This window comes from Polistes dominula, unplaced genomic scaffold, assembly GCF_049000335.1.
Source record: "Polistes dominula isolate Pdom_NZ unplaced genomic scaffold, Pdom_raw_medaka contig_31, whole genome shotgun sequence".
In the NCBI taxonomy this organism is placed as follows: Eukaryota; Metazoa; Arthropoda; class Insecta; order Hymenoptera; family Vespidae; genus Polistes; species Polistes dominula.
In genome coordinates, this window is record NW_028300925.1 from 7,637,501 (window position 1) to 7,656,053 (window position 18,553).

General features: G+C 32.0%; 1 protein-coding gene across 2 annotated transcripts in view; it reads left to right on the forward strand.

The window, feature by feature from the left end:
- Positions 1-6,247, forward strand: part of LOC107073980 (uncharacterized) — a 36,035-nt gene extending 29,788 nt beyond the window's left edge. For both annotated transcript variants that reach the window (XM_015334973.2, XM_089171309.1), the window contains 3 exons: positions 2,267-2,530; positions 3,546-3,775; positions 4,685-6,247. In XM_015334973.2, coding sequence (XP_015190459.1) covers positions 2,267-2,530; positions 3,546-3,775; positions 4,685-4,990 — 800 coding nt within the window. In that variant the 3' untranslated portion in view covers positions 4,991-6,247. The remainder of the gene's footprint in view (positions 1-2,266; positions 2,531-3,545; positions 3,776-4,684) is intronic.
- The last annotated feature ends 12,306 nt before the right edge of the window (positions 6,248-18,553 follow it).

Below are 18,553 nucleotides of genomic sequence, written 5' to 3' on the forward strand. Positions count from 1 at the left end.
TACGAGCTCGAAGATAATGCTTAAAAATGTAATAAATAATTCAACGAAGTTTCGATCAATATTCTTGTCGAATAATGAAGATAAAGAAAAAAACAGGAAAAATCTTTGCATTCTATAGATTGGTATAAAACTTTAGTTGGAAAGATCTTAATGAATGTTTGCTGCAACAACCACCCTTTTTCAACCCTCGGACCAACCATTTCGTTCGTTCGTTCGTACGTTCGGGCGTCGGTCTTTCCCTCTTTTGCATTTTATACTACGTGTTACGCTTCGACTCGTTGAATACACGATTTCGACGGCGATAATTACACGTACGGTTGGTTAAACGAATATTTTTAATTACGACGATGTTTGCGGTAACTGCTGAGCAGCCGTTGGTGCACGATAAATATATACATTAATGTATTCTCCCTTTCGAACACGATCGATCGGTTAATGACTTGCCAAGAATTTACATTATGTTTGACCCTATTTATTTATTTTCCTTTTTTTTCTCTCTTTTTTTTTGTTCTTTTTTTTGTTCTTTTGCCCTCTTCTTATTCCTTATTTTCATTCAATCTCTTCTAACAAGTATTTCCATTCGAGATTGGGTTAGCTCACTCAATTTTATTCCAATCGAAATGTACGAATCTGCGACAGTCGAAATTAACGATTCATAAAATATAAGAAATAAATATTTGGACGTAAGGATTTTTTAATTTCTTTTTTATATTCGAATATAAATTAATTAAGGATCACGATTTCGATAGTGATTATATCGAAATTAAACGAAAAATTATCTTAACAATATATATGATCATTTTATACAACAAGAATTGCAAAATGAAATTGATATCGATAAAAATACGAATGTTTTAAACTTGTTTCACTTTTTTATTTTTCATTCATTGAAAATTGCAGTTATTATTACGTTATCCTACATAAAATCATAAATAATTGAAATATTTAGATGTACCCATTTTGAATGACAGCTTACATATTTTTGTAAATGTTTATTAGTCAAAATGTTTAGTTTCTTTATTTGATTATAGGAAAGCTCAGCAAATAAAACTTTTGTACAACAAAGGATGAGAATAATTCACCCACTCTCACAATTGGGGCCATATACTTGAAAAAATAGTTCGAGTAGCTCTCGTTGAAATTCTCAAATCATAGAAAAACACGGGAGCAATCGTTCACAAAGTAACCTTATTTTCGTTTTCGCATTTGAATTGGTCAGAGAGGATTTTTGCAAATGTTTAAAATATTTTAGTAAGAACTTTATGCTTGTACGTCTATCGCTGGCTTAGTCAATTTAATGCAAACGTTTTCAAAAGATTGTACGATTATATTATAACAAATTAATAATGAAACATTTACGAAATAACAACGTAAAAGTGCTTACAACGTAGCAGATATGCTCTTGCACGTACTACTTGTGTAGAATTCTCATTAACCTATTTGTTTAAAAACCTTTCCATTTTTTTTCTTTCTACTCGTAAGGTGTAGAAATAATTGCTATGTGTAAAAGGACATTTTTATAAAAAATTCAAAATATTTTATAAAATATTCTATCAGACTTTAATGATCAAATTTCATATCTTCTCATAGGTCATTTTGTTCCTTCATTCCGTGATAAAATTAATTCAAAAAATTCAATTTAATCAATTATTACAATCGATTATTCTAATCGTTATAAAATTGATTCAAGATATGAGAAATTAATTACGAAAATAGTGGTATATTATTTATTTGAAAATATTTTCATATTTCAAATTATTTAGAAATTATTTTTCTGTAATGATAAATAAATAAAAAAAAACTTACAGCAATATTTATTATATAAAAATAACGATTTTATTAGTAATCTCTGATATGAAAACTTGAAAAAAATCATACCGATATTGTCAATAAAAATGATATCGAAGTGATCATTTAAATCTAACTTAAAAGTTATTACATTTTATCGAACGTCAAAATTGAACACGGATTAAATATGAAAACAAAGTGAAAAGGATATTGATTGATAAAAAAAAAAAGATATATTTATCGAAATATTTCGTATAATGTTTTTTTGTACGTGTACGTAGAAACAAAAGCGCAAGCGATTATCGTCGTAAACATTGTTTTATTAAAAGATTGGCTAGAATAACGATCGTTCGAATCGTTGTACCGCGTGTTATTGAAAGCATTTTCACAAGGTAACACAAGGGAAAAAGATTCGAGCTATATTTTTTAACGAAAACAAAAATGGATCATAATTCTTGCATGTTATCGATTATTTCAGGACAGGAACCGAAAATAGTGAGACTGGACGTGCCGGATATTGTCGACCCAAGATGGGAAAACGTCACGTTGCGATGCGAGTACGATTTAGGTGGTAAAGAACTTTATTCGGTTAAATGGTTCAAGGATGGAGTTGAATTCTTCAGATTTATGCCGAGTTCGAGACCGGTTGGTGAATATTTTCCCGTAGAAGGTATCGCCGTTGATATTGCTCGGAGCGATGGACGACAAGTGACGCTACTGGGACAATCCAATGATCGCAGAAGTATGTTACCGAATTAATTAAACAAGATACATATGGTATAATATTTTTCTATAATTTTGTTCCATTTATTACAAATTATTCCATGGAAATAGAAATAATGAATTTGTCATTTTTTTTATCCTTTTATTTTTGTCCCTTATTCTTTGATGTTTTTCATAAAAATTCAATCATATTTAAAATTAAGAATAAATATAATAATAAATATGTAATATATATATTAGGGTGGGTCAAAAAAATCAATTATTTTTTTTTACAAGTGCCACGGAAAAATAGGTTGCTAGATATTCAGAGCGTTCAAAAGATATTCAGAGACAAAAATCAGTACACATGGAAGTTGGATGATGAATATCTTTTGAACGCTTTTGAACGCTTAATTTAATCGCCAAAACATAAGACACCATTTTTATAGAGCAGTTAATTTCCCACAAAAATTTGTATTGCGCATTTTGTAATAGTCATTTATTGTCGAGTTATAAAATTCATAAACAAAAATAAATTTGTCTTAAAATAATCAAATTTAAATCTTCAATATCATTCAAATGGTGAAGTTTACGGAAAAAATATAAGATACCTTTTTTGTAGAGCATTAAATTACCTACAAAATTCTTCCAGAACATTTTTCTGTACAATCAATTAATGATGAGGTATGAATTTTATTCTATTGGACTGAGAAAAAAATAAAAAACTGTGATGCGGAGGATCTTCCTATTAAAATTAAGAGCTCATATTTGGTGAGAATTTTTTTAAGGTATCTAGCAACCTATTTTTCCGTGGAACTTAAAAAGAAAAAAATTGATTTTTTTGACCCACCCTAATATATATAATATATATTTGGATCTTTTATTTAAGATTACTAATATTAACGTAACCCCCTCCCCTTTATAACGTATTCTTTTATCATGAATCTATCGTAGGTGTATATATGAAAAAAAAGCAATAAAAATAGAAAGAAAAGTATTGACACGTTAAAGATTAAAAATATGATATGCTATTTTGTTTTTTTTTAAATTGACAGAGAGAATAAATCTTGGCGGATCGTATGGTTGCGAGGTGTCATCTGAGGCACCGAGTTTTCGTATGACGTATGCCGAAGCAAATATGAGCGTAGCAGTTTTACCGAAAAGTCCGCCTGCTCTTGACGGGCTTCGACCTTATTATGAGATTGGCGAGGTCCTGGAAGCAGCGTGCACATCTGCATTAAGTTACCCACCACCAGTGCTAACCTTTATTCTCAACGGCAAAGAAGTGAGTCAAGTATGGTTAACGTTCAAAGAAATCGTGTCACGTTATAAGTGAGAGAGAGAGAGAGAGAGAGAGAGAGAGAGAGAAGGGGAACAAGCTTTAGAAAAACGCGAAATTATGCGCGGTTATGCGTTTATGTATGTTAGGGGGCAATCTAGTTACGCTCTAAAAAATATTCGATCGTTTAAAAGTACGAAAAATGTAAGTGAGAAACTTCGAGAATGTGTATTCATTTTCTTTGTGTTCCTTTCGGGGGAGAAGGGGACGAGAACAACAAACTTTCGTGCTCGAAAGTAGAGAAAAATCTTTTTTTTTTTTAACATACAAGCTAGATTTAAACTTAACCCTCTTATCGCTTGACAAATAACTATACATATCCTTCTATTCGCGAATACAAGATACGATTTTTCATGTTACGCTTTAAGCACCGCAATTGCCTTTGGCGTATTGCCAAAGTACCTAAATCTAACGTGATTTGTGCACAATCGCAATTTCCATTGCACCCGTCCAACGACATACTTTACTACTACTGTACATCTATATGCTCTCGTAACAATGTCATAAATTTTCACTTGACCGAACCCCTACCCATTTAACCCCCCACAACCGCAACATTGATATTCTGAATATATTTACAATCGTTCGTTCTCAATTGATCCCCTCCTACCTTTTGTTTTAATCAAGTAAAAAATTAACGAGACAGGATTATTATTATATCAATTGATCGATCCTTATCGTTCTAGTGGTAATTTTTTTTTTTAAATCTTTTATTAAGATATTAACCGGATTCGTAATTCATACAAATTTATATTTAACGTTTTTCTTTTTCTTATTATTTAACATTTTTTTAATTTTTAATTACATTATATTCATCTCTATGTTCAATTATGTAATTTTGATTTGGACAAATAGGTTGACAAAGCGATAATGAAGGAAATACCAACGGACATAGAAGAAAATTTGATATCAACGTCAAGATTGGGTTTCTCTTTGCGTTTGGAACGTCAACACTTTCCTGGAGGAACTCTCCACTTGGTCTGTCAATCTTCCTTACCGGATATACCGAACGTACCACCATTCAAGACGGAAAAAACTGCCACGTTAGCGGCGAGTAATCAAAGACTCGCTCAAGAAGCCCCGAAGTCGTCGGGATCCAGTTCAATCCTAGTCCCTTCCTTTACAATGCTATTGTGCTTCTTATGGGTTAGTTGGAATTAGCTTGAAAGTACTCGATGAAGATCGATTGATGATCATCTAGTTTGCCACCGATTGCGATATTCAACATTGAAAAATCTCTCTCTTTGGAGATGATGATGATAATGAATGCATTTTAACGCATTTAATCGATCAGTTAATTTTTTTCATAAGATCGATTTATTCAACCCGTGGTTAAAATATGGTTTGTGTCTAATATAGTCGCGCTATAAAAAAAAAAATTCTCAAAAATCGACAAAATAATAATTCATCAAATATATTATGCTTCTTGTTATAAGTAATCGTCACACACACACAGTCTTGAAATAAATATTCTCTCTCTATTGAAATTGTTAGTCTATTTAAAAAAAATGAGAAATACGTTTTAATTGCCTCACTCACTCGTTTAATCGATTATGTACAAAAGAATATGCTAAAAAAAAAAAGAAAAAAATAATCCGTTTGCAGAACGAAAACGTAAAAATTATGTGCGATCTCGTTATATATAAAAAAAAAAAAAATAAAAAAAAAAAATTATAAACTTACGGAAGAATATTTATATCTTGTAATATTTGTTTATTCATTTTTTTATAACCGAGAATAATCTTTTGCATGCAAGCACGAATAAAAAAAGTACGATGATAATTCGTTAATCACGGACCAAGCAATACAAGATTCAGGAATATTCAATGTGTGCCAAAGGCATAATTTTTCAATCAAATCTTTATGTTTTTATTTTTCATATTTCTTTATACTTCACTTGCCATCGTAAATAAATTCTGTAATAAATGTTATTCCGATTTATATTATTATCAACACATTTCCTCATTTCTGCGTGTTTGAAACTTTAGATAGAAAGATCATATGTTTTTATTGGAATTTTACAAAAGATATCGCATATTGCACGTACGTATACGCTCATATTATAAAACACACACATATATATAAATATAAAAATACATATACACACGTCACCAGATAACGTACACCACGCGCACGTATGAATATAAAAGCAAATAAAAAAACACAAACAAATAAATAAATAAGTCAAAGTTTAAAGGGAAGAAAAAAAATACCAATATTGTAAATAGTGTACGAATTTGTGCGTATAGATTTATCGATAATCGCGTTTCAGACAAATGTCTGAGGAAAGTGAAAAATTTATAGAGGAACGATGAAAGTAATCAAAAGAAATAAAAAAAAATTTAAACAAAATTGCAAAAAATGAAAAAAAAAAAACAGAAAACAGAAAAATAAACGTATGTATATGACAAAAAAAAATACAGAAGAATAAGAGAAATCTTTTGTACTTTTCGTCAAAGATTTCACGCATACGAATTACAACAAAAACATATAAATATATAAATATATGTATAACATTAATGTCGTATTAACATTAATTTTACAAGATACGAAATACCTGTCGACTACATCATCGAAAAAATGTCTGCTCTATGGATACATTAAGAATAAGTAATATTAATATTAATAATTAATAATAATAATAATAATAATAATAATAATAATAATAATAATAATAATAATTATATAAAAGTAAAAAAAGAAAGAAAAAACAAATAAATAAAAAATAAAAAAATAAAGAAAAATGAAAAAAAATGGAAAAAGAAGGAAAGAATCAATGAAAAAAAACAAAAACAAAAAAAGAAACTTCCATCAATGCCTCCTTTTCTTGAAGAACTTCCCCAAGCGTTTTTCTCCTGAACTTAATTAACTAACCCCCCCGATCCAACCACCCCCCTATCTCCCGCCCTCTCTCTCTCTTCTTCTCAAAGAAATTCGCTTTATAGATTAGCGTTTGACTTATTCGAGGAAAGGAAAGGCGCCGATTGTTTGAGAAGTTTCTAAACCACTAAAGGAAGCCAGGTAGTTCGCGCACGTAAAGACTAGGGAGTGAAAAAGAAAGAGGAGGAGGAAGAGGAGGGGATAGGAATGCGGGATAATATCAGTGATAAGGAAGATAAAGAGAAGGGATTAAATAGAAAACTTAAGGATAACAAAAAGAAAGAGAGCGTGAGAGAGAGAGAGAGAGAGAGAGAGAAAGAAAGAAAGAAATAGGAAAAGAAACAATAAAATCGAAGGGATTATTCGAACGGCTAAGGGAAAAATTGTTCTCTTGGCGAATGCAACCCTTGTCGTACTTATAAGCCGCTCAAATTCTCGAAACGAGTTAGTTTTCTCTGGCGTTATCCTCTATCATTTTCCATCTTCCCTCTTTCCTTCCCCCTTCCACCCTTTTTCTTCCTTTGTCCATCTCTCTTTTTCTTTCACGCTGTTTCTCTGAATCACTTTCTCTCTCTATCTTTTTAACCCCTTTGGATTCGATCTATCAGCACAACTCCGGGGTCTCTTCCTTCTCCTCAACTCGATTTCCAGATTAATTAAGGATCGGTGGTCTGAAAGGACGCCCTCGAGAACCTTTAAACGAGGTCGAGTGTCCGTTTGGGAAGGCGTAACGAGCGCCGATCCGAGTCGGTTTCACGAGACACCGAACTCGATAATGACATTTTCCAACGACTAAGGTAAGTCGATCCTACCATTTCCCGTCTATCAAGAGAAAAAAATAAAAAAGAAAAAGAGAAAGAGAGAGAACGAAAACGAAAGCGATACAAAACAACCTATAACTCTCTTTCTTTCTTTCTCCCTTTTTTTCAAAACACTTTTTTCTTTTTTCATTTCTTGTTGATGCAATTTTGTACGATTGATAATCTGTTACTACCATGCAGCTTTCAAACTATAATACCGAATAACTATCGATATAGGTTCGGTAAAGAAAAAAGAGAAGAAGAAAATAAAAAAACAAAAAAGGAAAATAGAAAAAAAGGTTTTTTTGAGAGATTCTTGTTAGTGGCGACACGAGATCTATTGGATTCTGCCATTCGAAAGACTAACGGACATGTTGCCTTTTCGTGAAATCCCATAAAGCCGAAAATAAAGAGAGAGAAAGAGAGAAAAAGATATATATATATGTATATAAAGAGAGAAATTTCCCTTTAGTTTTTCCGTAGAGATAGGCATCAGTAAATAATCTTTCTTTCTATCCAACAGATGAATACCTGAAACGGGATCAGAGTTGTTGTTTGTTTTAGAAATGCGTCTAGAAAATTGTTCCGTTTGAACGGTATATCTTGACATACCGTGAAATCATTGAAAGACAAAAAAGAAAAAAAAATATTTGTCTCCTTTCGTTCTTCTAGTATAGAGGGATATATGAAACGCGCGTTTTTTAATTTGGCCAAATGAATGACATGGAACGATGATAACAAAAACTATACTGATCGAAATTATCACAGACGAAAAAGAAACTTTGAACTTTCGCAAATATATAACGAAAATAACATCCTCTTCGTGAATAATATTATGATGTAAGTATATATGTGTATATATGTATATATAGGTCATTCCACGTAAAATCAATTACTTGTGACCCCGACCCCTTTCAATTTTGTTGAAATTACAATAAATATATTTATTATGGACTTTTAAATAATATATATATATATATATATATATATATATATATATATATATATATATATATATATATATATAGATATATCACTGAATAGCTCAGGTGGTTGAGACGCTGTTAGACTGAGGGCGCTCCCTTTGGACTACCCACGGATCGAGTCCCCGCTGGATCCGTGTGTCGGGTGCATAACTAAAACCATATAAGAGCTTACGAAACTCTTGGCAAAAGTCATGAGGAAGTAAGAGTCATGAAGAAAGTTAGGAAGAAAAGAAGCACTGTCCTGTCCACTCCCCTCTACGCGACCATCAAGGCGTTTAATTCGTTACGCAGCATGCCAAATTGGGGGTGCAAATAACGGTTAATCATCAAAGTAAGAAAAAGTTCTCAGAAGTCGCCCTCACATTCGAACTAATTCTGAAATGAAGTTAATCGATTCCACTCAGTGTGGAATAAAAAACAAAAACCAAGTTAAAATATATATATTATATATATGTGGGGTGCGAGAATGTGAGTGAGAACACTTAAGCATGAGTGGGCCAGAGGGTACTTATCGGATATAGTTAGGCAAAAGATACACTATGTAATATAAACAGCCGAATAACGATAGAAAGAGCGTCACCCAAGGAGATAAATTAAAGAAAAGAAACCAAGAGTCAGTCATCGTTTAGTAGCCGAGCAAAGAAGGCGTTTTACCATCACTGTATTTTTACTTCTTTATATTAAATATATTGCAGATCCGTGAAGAGAGGTTTTTCTTTCTACAATCAACCTATTAATAACACCGCGGAATTCTTTCCTTTTTACTCGTTAGATATCCTTCAGGAAGACTAACAGGAGAAGGGGAATCCCACATATATATTTTCATATTTAGTGAAAAATATGTGTGTGCCTTCAAAAATGCAACTATACATATATTTAAAAATGAAACAAATTCAGGAACTTAAATAGAAAAAGATCTCAAAGGTTTGTTGTTAAATCTAACGATGATCACCTGTAACAAAAAGAAAACAATATTAATCATATAATCAAGTAATATAAAGAAGCATAACATATGAATCGTCCAATTCGTAGATGCACTTTTAAATTGAGTTCACTATTTATTTTTATCAAATCTCTATCTACTATTGCAACAATTTTAAATTTAAATGCGTGATTTTAAATTTACATAAAAAAAAATATATAAAAAAAGAGGAAGAAAAGATATCAAGTTACTAAAAGAAGATATCTAATAATTATTATAAAATACTTTTAAACTGCATTATATAGGAAAGAAAAAATTTCAAATTTAATAAAATACGATCACAGTAAAAAATCATAAAGACAACAAAAGAAAAGAGCGATTACTTTAGTATTCAAAAAACGATAATTAGGCTTCAAAATGTAATAGAAAGAGAATTTAAATTTTTTGACTTGAACTAACTAAACACATATGAAACTTTTTGACGATTAGACACGAACTTGGTGTCTCAAGGAGATGGAATGGTCCATCGTCTCCAATTAAAAATAGAAATTAATGACAAGCAAAAAAGTAAAACAATAAAATATAAAATATGACTAGAGAGCCATTCTCTAAAGGTTCGAACTTGCTGTTGAACCTTTGAAAATAACTCTATAGCCTGTAGTTACACTCTTCAGCCACAATTATGTGGGGGCCTCTTCGGCATTAAGGGTTCATTCTGGTTTATAATTTTGAAAAAATTAATTTTTTTTTTTGCATTTTTCGAAAGTAGACATATGTAGAATTATCATACAAAAATTTTAGAACGATCCGAGCAGTCTAAGTATATTATTTTGCGACCCAAACACAGAGATATTACAGAGAGAGGAGACAAACCATAAACGGTTGTTTAAGTGGAAATGTCTCTGCATATTATTCAGAATGGTGTAGGAAAACAAAACTAGTATTCAGTTTTTTTCGCTATATTCTTTTTTTTGGAAAGGTTTTTTGGTATTGGTGTGCATGGTATAAATATGTTTTGCAAACTTATGGACCTCGGAAAAGGTTTAAGTATCTCTGCATATTATGGAATCGTTGACTTTATACTAATCGCGGTCAATACTGTTTTTAACGTAGTGTCGCATAAAGCCGTCACCGAAGAGCAACTCGAAAACAAGAAACGAGGAGAACCAGAGGATATTCTGTCTGTTTCTGGCGACGGCTCTTGGGCCAAAAGAGGATTCTCTTCGTTGATTGGAATAGTTTCTCTAATTTTAAAATACAGTGGAAAAATTGTCGTCGTTTCTATAAGGTCAACTTACTGTAAGGGATGTGAGATGTGGAAAAGAAAAGTGAAGGAAGTAAACTATCTTGCCTGGTACGAACAGCATAAAACGCATTGTACGATAAACCATGAAGGTAGTGCCGGGAAGATGGAGGTTGATGGTATCGTGGAGATGTTTCTTCGATCACTCAAGAAGTTCTCCGTAAAATATGGTTTTTATATCAGCGATGGTGACACGAAAACTTTTCAAATGTTGCTAAATGTTTTTCCCTACGGCGAAGATTTTGTTATTGTTAAAAAAGGAATAAGAAAGTAATCCTCAATTTCATCTAACCTTAATGTAATATTCAAATATGCGCGCTCAAAGAACAATAGTTACTAATAGGTAAGACAAAAGAGGGATAGGAAGTATATCGGAAAATAGTTACTAGACAGTTGAAGAAGATCACTTAAGAAGCGCGGACGTATTATAAGAAAGGTTCTATTATAAAATATAAGTGTTATACAATCTTTAATATTAAAATAAAGTAAGACTGAAGCTTTGCATTTAATATAATATAATATAAAACATTGCCGAACCCGCTGTAATTTTCCTTAATTCAAAAGGGAAAAATTAACAGGTTATGGGCCCAGAGCACGTGTTCGGCAATTGAAACGACCGCGTGTAAAATAAAATAAAATAAAATAAAATAAAACTAAGTGTGCAAGAAAATATACATGAATATCAAGAGAGAAATGATGGATAGTGAAAACAATATAACTGGAACAATGGATAATATTGAGAAATTGCGAGATGCAAATGGATATAACATGTGGAAATTCCAAATGACGATCTTTCTAGAAGCAGCTGATCTGCACAATCAAATAAATGATGAAACACCAATAGAAGAACGCAATGAAGTTTGGAGGAGAAAAGATGCGAAAGCAAAAGGATTTATTGTAAGTACGATAGATAATACCCTTAAAATTCATCTAATAACATGTGATTCAGCATATGCCATGTGGCACAAATTAAAAGGAATCTTTGAAAGAGACACTGCACAGCAAAAATGCTCTGCAATGCAAGAATTTTTTGAATATAAAATGAAAAGAGACCACAATGTGGCAACACACATTGCTGAATTAAATAATATAGCATATAAAATAAAATCTCTTGGAGGAAATATCGATAATAGCATGTTGATATCCAAAATATTAACGACATTACCAGAAAAGTACAGGTACTTCATCAGTGCATGGGAATCAACACCAGCAGATAATCGAACCCTCACAAACTTGACGGCTCGTCTTTTAGCTGAAGAAGCAAGGGACCATGTGGCTGAAGAGGAAGAGATAGCAATGAAAGTTGAAACAAGAGAATGTTTCAAGTGTCACAAAAGAGGACACATTGCAGCAAACTGTAAGAAAAGTGGAAAAGACACTATGTATTGTTACAACTGCAAGAGAAATAATCATAACACCAGGAATTGCAGAAAAGGATCAACTGCAGCATGTAAAATTTGTAAGAAAACTAATCATACTGAAAATAGTTGTTTTTTTAGAAAGCGATTAAATGAATATGAACCAGGAACAAGTAGTGGAAAGGTGGCATTTATGGCAGGTATGGAAGAGTCCAAGGAAGAATGGATAGTCGACTCGGGAGCCTCGGTACACATGACAAACCAGAAGGATCATCTGACAAAGTCAAAGCCAGTAGATACTAAGATCAACATAGCTAGTACCAAAGGCACAATGACAGCACGAGAGCTCGGATCACTAGAAATGGCTAGGTGCAAACTAAAAAATGTTCTCTATGTTCCCGACTTAACACAGAATTTACTTTCAGTGAACGAAATTACTAAAGCTGGAGGAAAGGTAACATTCAATAAAGATAAAGTAGTTATAAGTAAAAATAATAAAATTATATTAGAAGGAAGAAAAAACACAGTTGGATTATATACTATCAATGCAAGAGAAGAAGCTATGCAAACATCACTTAAGATTAATGCAGAACTACTTTGGCACAAAAGACTTGGACACCTGGGTGTAGATAATATGAAAAAACTCCTGGAAATCTCAACTGGAATGGAGATAGACAAGGGGATACTTGGTCAGCTAAGCAATTGTGAAACCTGTATAAAAGCAAATCAGAAAAGGAAACCATTTAACAGTGTAAGAGAAAGAGCAACAAGACCTTTGCAGATAATACACACTGACGTTTGCGGCCCAATAACACCAGTAACATGGGATAAAAAGAGGTATTTCTGCACATTCATTGATGACTATACTAATTTCACAATGGTATTTCTCCTAGCACATAAAAATGAGATGGAAGATAAAATAAAAGAATACATAAAATTAGCAGAAAATAAATGGGAGAAACGGGTAAAAACAATTAGATGTGACAATGGCAAGGAATATGCCAATAATGCAGTAAGGCAATGGTGTAAATATAAAGGAATTAAAATGGACTTTACTCCACCATACACACCGCAACTAAATGGTAAAGCTGAAAGGATGAATAAAACATTAACTGAAAAGGTAAGAGCAATGCTTACAGAAAGTAACACAAATAAAAACCTTTGGGGTGAAGCAGTGCGAGTTGCAGCTTATTTACACAACAGAAGTCCAACCACCATAAATGAGAAAACTGCATATGAGTTGTGGAACTCAAGAAAACCTAACCTCAAAAACTTAAGAATATTCGGTTGTAAAGCATATGTAAAAACTCCAGGACCATTGAAGAAACTGGATGTTAGAAGCAAGGAAATGATATTTGTTGGTTATACTGAAAATGGATATCGACTATGGGATCCAGAGAATAGGAAAATAAGAATTTCGCGAGAAGTAACATGCATTGAAGAAAAGATGGTGAACAGCACAATAAGAATAAACTGTAATACAATTGAAAATATTAAGACCAATGAGGAATTTAATGAAAAGAAAGAACAGCATGATGAAAAATGGAAGGATCCAGAAACAAAAGTCTATGAAGAACAATCCGACAGTGAAAAAGAGATGCTGAATGTAGAGGAAGACCAAGAAGGATTGGAACAGATACTAAGAAGATCAAAAAGACCAAGAAAAAGCCCAGAACGATATGGAGAACCCATTGCATATTTAACATACAGTGAGGTTATGAACAGTGATGAAAAGGAAGAATGGAAAAGGGCAATTGAGGATGAAAAGGATTCATTACATAAGAATAATACATGGGACATCGTAGATGAAGAAGAAGCAATGAAGAACCAATGCATTTCCACAAAATGGATATTTACAAAAAAGGAAGACGGGAGACACAAAGCACGTTTGGTTGCAAGAGGATTTGAACAAAAGGACCAACTAGACTACGAGAAACTCTTCTGTCCGGTTGTCAATACCGCAACCTTAAGAGCACTATTTGCATTAGCATGTAAAAAAAAATGGAAATATATAAAATTTGATATACGAACAGCATTCCTATATGGAATTATAGAGGAGGACATATTTATAAAACTGCCTGAAGGTTATGGAAAAGAAGAAAAATTTGGAAAATTAAAAAAGGCATTGTATGGACTGAAACAAGCACCAAATTGCTGGAATAAAAAATTTACTGAAACACTAAAGGAACATGGATTTCAACAGCTCATTACTGAAAAATGTATCTTCAAGAGGAAGAACAACACAGCAATTTTGGCAATTCATGTTGATGATGGAATAATGTTCGGAGATAATGAAGATGTTTTAAAAGACATTGTTTCCAGATTAAGAGAAATTTTCGACCTATCAATAATTACTAATCCAAAATCTTTTCTAGGTATACAGATAAAAAACGGTGATGGTAAAATAAAATTGTCTTTAGAACAATATACCAGGAAAATTCTGGATACGTTTAACATGAAGGATGCAAATCCAGTAAACACACCCATACTTGGAAACAGCAATGTGAAAAATGAAGTCCAAGAAGAAAATAAAAATTATCCATACAGAGAGGCCATTGGTAATCTGATGTATCTTACTGCGAAAACAAGACCAGATATATGTTATGCAGTAAATTTTTGTAGCAGATCAATGGAAAAACCCAATGGTAGTGATATAACAAATGTTAAAAGAATTTTTAGATATTTACAGGGTTCTTTGGACTGTGGAATCTCATACACATCGACTGGGAATGACGATATACTGCACTGCTACTGTGATGCAGATTTTGCAGGCGATACTGAAACAAGAAAGAGCACCAGTGGATACGTAATAATGCTGTGTGACGGACCAATCAGCTGGGCGTCTAGAAAACAACCAATAGTAGCACTGTCAACAACAGAGGCTGAGTTTATTGCAGCAGCAGACTGCTGTAAAGAGGTGCTATACTTAAAAAAACTTTTTAGAAGAACTCCTAGATAAAACAATTAAAATAATAATGCATGTAGATAATCGAAGTGCAATTCAGTTAATGAAAACAGGTATATTTAATAGAAGATCTAAGCACATAGATGTAAGATATCACTTTCTAAGTGACCACATAAAATTAAATAATGTTACCATAAAACATGTTAGCACCAATAACCAAATAGCTGATATATTAACAAAAGCATTGAATTACAACAAGTTTGAGAGATTTAAAGAATATTTAGTAACAAAATAACATTGTAAAATACAACCAAATTTTTTTCTGCGAGATAGCTATTTAAGAGAACTAAAATTTATTTTTTCTTGTAGTATTGTTAGAGTTAATAATTGATTAGGCATACAAAAGGATTACATATTTGTAAAAAAAAGTATATATATATATAATATAATGTAAGGAGGAAATTGAGGATTAAGAGGAAGTGTTAAAAAAGGAATAAGAAAGTAATCCTCAATTTCATCTAACCTTAATGTAATATTCAAATATGCGCGCTCAAAGAACAATAGTTACTAATAGGTAAGACAAAAGAGGGATAGGAAGTATATCGGAAAATAGTTACTAGACAGTTGAAGAAGATCACTTAAGAAGCGCGGACGTATTATAAGAAAGGTTCTATTATAAAATATAAGTGTTATACAATCTTTAATATTAAAATAAAGTAAGACTGAAGCTTTGCATTTAATATAATATAATATAAAACATTGCCGAACCCGCTGTAATTTTCCTTAATTCAAAAGGGAAAAATTAACAGTTATCAAAAAATTAGAGTGTGTTTTACATGTTGTAAAACGAGTTTTCAACCGTGCTAATGAAGCACGAAAAGCACTGATTCAAAAGAGAAAAGCTTTGAAACAAGCGGAAGCCAAGAAACCTGTTGCAAAAAAAGGACCGAAGAAAGTTGTAAAAAAGAAAAAAGTTATTAAAAAAAGTGTTCCAGTGATTAAAACTCAACGATTGACTATAAAGTTGATGAAGGAATTGTCAACTAACTATGGGTTAGCTGTTCAAAGAAATAAAAATTCAATTGAGAACATGAGAAAGGAAATTTGGGCGGGGTACTATCACAAAATTTCTACTGATGATGACCCGCAACATACATACTGTTCTAGCAACTGGTGTAAGTATCGTAAAGTTGAGGCAGCTAAAACCCTTGATACTTATAAACATCCTCCTCCTCTCGCTAAAGATGTCCAAGAAGTATTAAAGCCAGTGTACGAAGACCTGACAAAACGAGAATTGCTTGAAAGATGTTTAGGTGGCAACACTCAAAATAATAATGAGTGCTTCAACAAATGCGTTTGGGCTATGGTGCCTAAACATCTATTTAATGGTAAAAAAATTGTGGAAATAGCTTGTCAATTGGCAGCTTGTATATTTAACGAAGGTTTTGATCCAATACTAAAAATAATGCACGTTTTGGAGATAAAACTTGGCCCTATCGCAGTCAATTACGCTAGTAACCGCGACAACACGCGTGTGCGTTCAGCCAATCGTTTGAGCGGAGAATCTTTAAAAAAGGCCAGGACACAACGAAAAAAGGTTAGAGTTGAAGAAAATGAGTATTTTGAAGAAGCAGAAGGCATACTGTATGGTGCAGGCATCGCAGAATAAGGTAAAGTCAGACTTTTTAAAAATTTGTTAAAAGAAACTTTAAACGCGTTTTTCTCGAAACAACGTTTTTTCGGTTGGCGGGCATGATATCTCCGAAACTACACAACCGATCCTTCTGAAATTTTAACCACATACTCTACACATGAATGGCTATCTCGCATGCTACAACCAAGTCAAAATATTAATTTTTACTATTTTTTTTTTACAAAAAACTGCGAAAAAAATCAACGATTTTTTTTCGAAAAATGGCTGTCATTTTGTTTTGCTTTCATAAAAATTGATAGTTTTAGCATACCCGATAGCCATTGTCATACTAAATTTAAAACCGTTTAATTTTTTTGTTTTAGATCACCCGTTCTCAAATTTCGATGCCCGCCAACAGCATACCTTTTTTTGAAGGGTTCACGTTTGTCAGCCATTTTGGATGTCAAAAAATGTTCTGAACAATAAAAAAATATTGTTTTCTTGTACTTCTAGAGTGTATTTATCATACCCAACAACTTTCATATGTATATGTATCCTACAAAGCCTAAAAAAAAATCGTGAAAATAGCCTTTTTTTCGGCGTATAAACCAGAATGAACCCTTAAGCCTCTTCTTTCTTCATTCTATGAAAACTGCATTTGGACATTTCCTACGTGCGAAAAAGATAAGATCTTTCATAATAATTTTGCAAATGAACTCGTTTTTTGTTATGATTCTAATTCTCAATTATTCAAAAAATAATTTACATTTCGCGTTCACTTTTCTAGCTTGTGGACCATCAATGAACTTAGAGTTCATTGACCATACACGAGAACATTTAATCGAATGTCCGATCAGATAATAATTTCCCTTGATGACCTAATAACACTTCGCACTTTTAATGTCGAGTAATAAAATCGAATTGAAATAAATAATACAATAAATGTAATGCATTTTCTTGCACTATTTTCATTTCATTAATTCGTTATTCATTTATTCGTTAATTATATCAAATATTTCTAGCTGTAAGAGGAAATCGCGAATTATTTAATACATAAATATATTCATTTTGATGAATGCACAATAAATGCATGATGGGTCTCCCACCCTTAGGATATCGATGACAATGCACAAAGAATGACTATAAAACTGCATTACATGCAGTTAATTCTATTAACACTAAATTTATGCACTAAGCAAATTTGATTCTTTTCAAACTTTTTTGTTACATTATTAATTTTTTTTTTTAATTATGTATTAATTTTTAATGCTGTAATGAAATATACATAAATATTAATTCCTCTCCTCTACTTTCTTAATCATTCACACAATGTTTGTAAATTTTTAAAAAATAGTAAACAAAACAATAGTAAAAAAATCTAGTGGTAATCGAATTTCTAAATAAACAGTAATTGTATCAGCAAACTCAATAAAAAGTAACATAAAAAATAAACCAGTTTTTAAACCATTCTATGCAATGAAAAACTATTTAAACTATTAAAATCAAAACGATAACGTTAGAAATAAAATAATTAAATAATTTAATACGCCTCATTTTCGTTTATGTTGTCTCGTTGAAGGATAGAAGGCGAATACAAGGTACGTTACTACGTAACCTTGGTAGAGGAGACTTTAGGAGTGTCGAACGCTCGGCTATTATACCTATGTTATCGGCTGTTTACGTTTTGTCGTCGACTCGAGAAATAACTGGAAATATAAGTACACATTTATAATAGCATGTATGTCGAGTGTATTGTTTTTTTATTCTTCCTCTCCCTCTCTCTCTCTCTCTCACTTCTTCTCTCTAACTCTTTCTGTAGTATTTCTATATGCTTATATGCTTATAGTTAAAAAAAATAATGCTCACCTCGACGTATATGGAAAAAAAAGAAAAACTTGCCACAAAGTTAAAAAATTAGGTATGTGAATTCGTAGTGT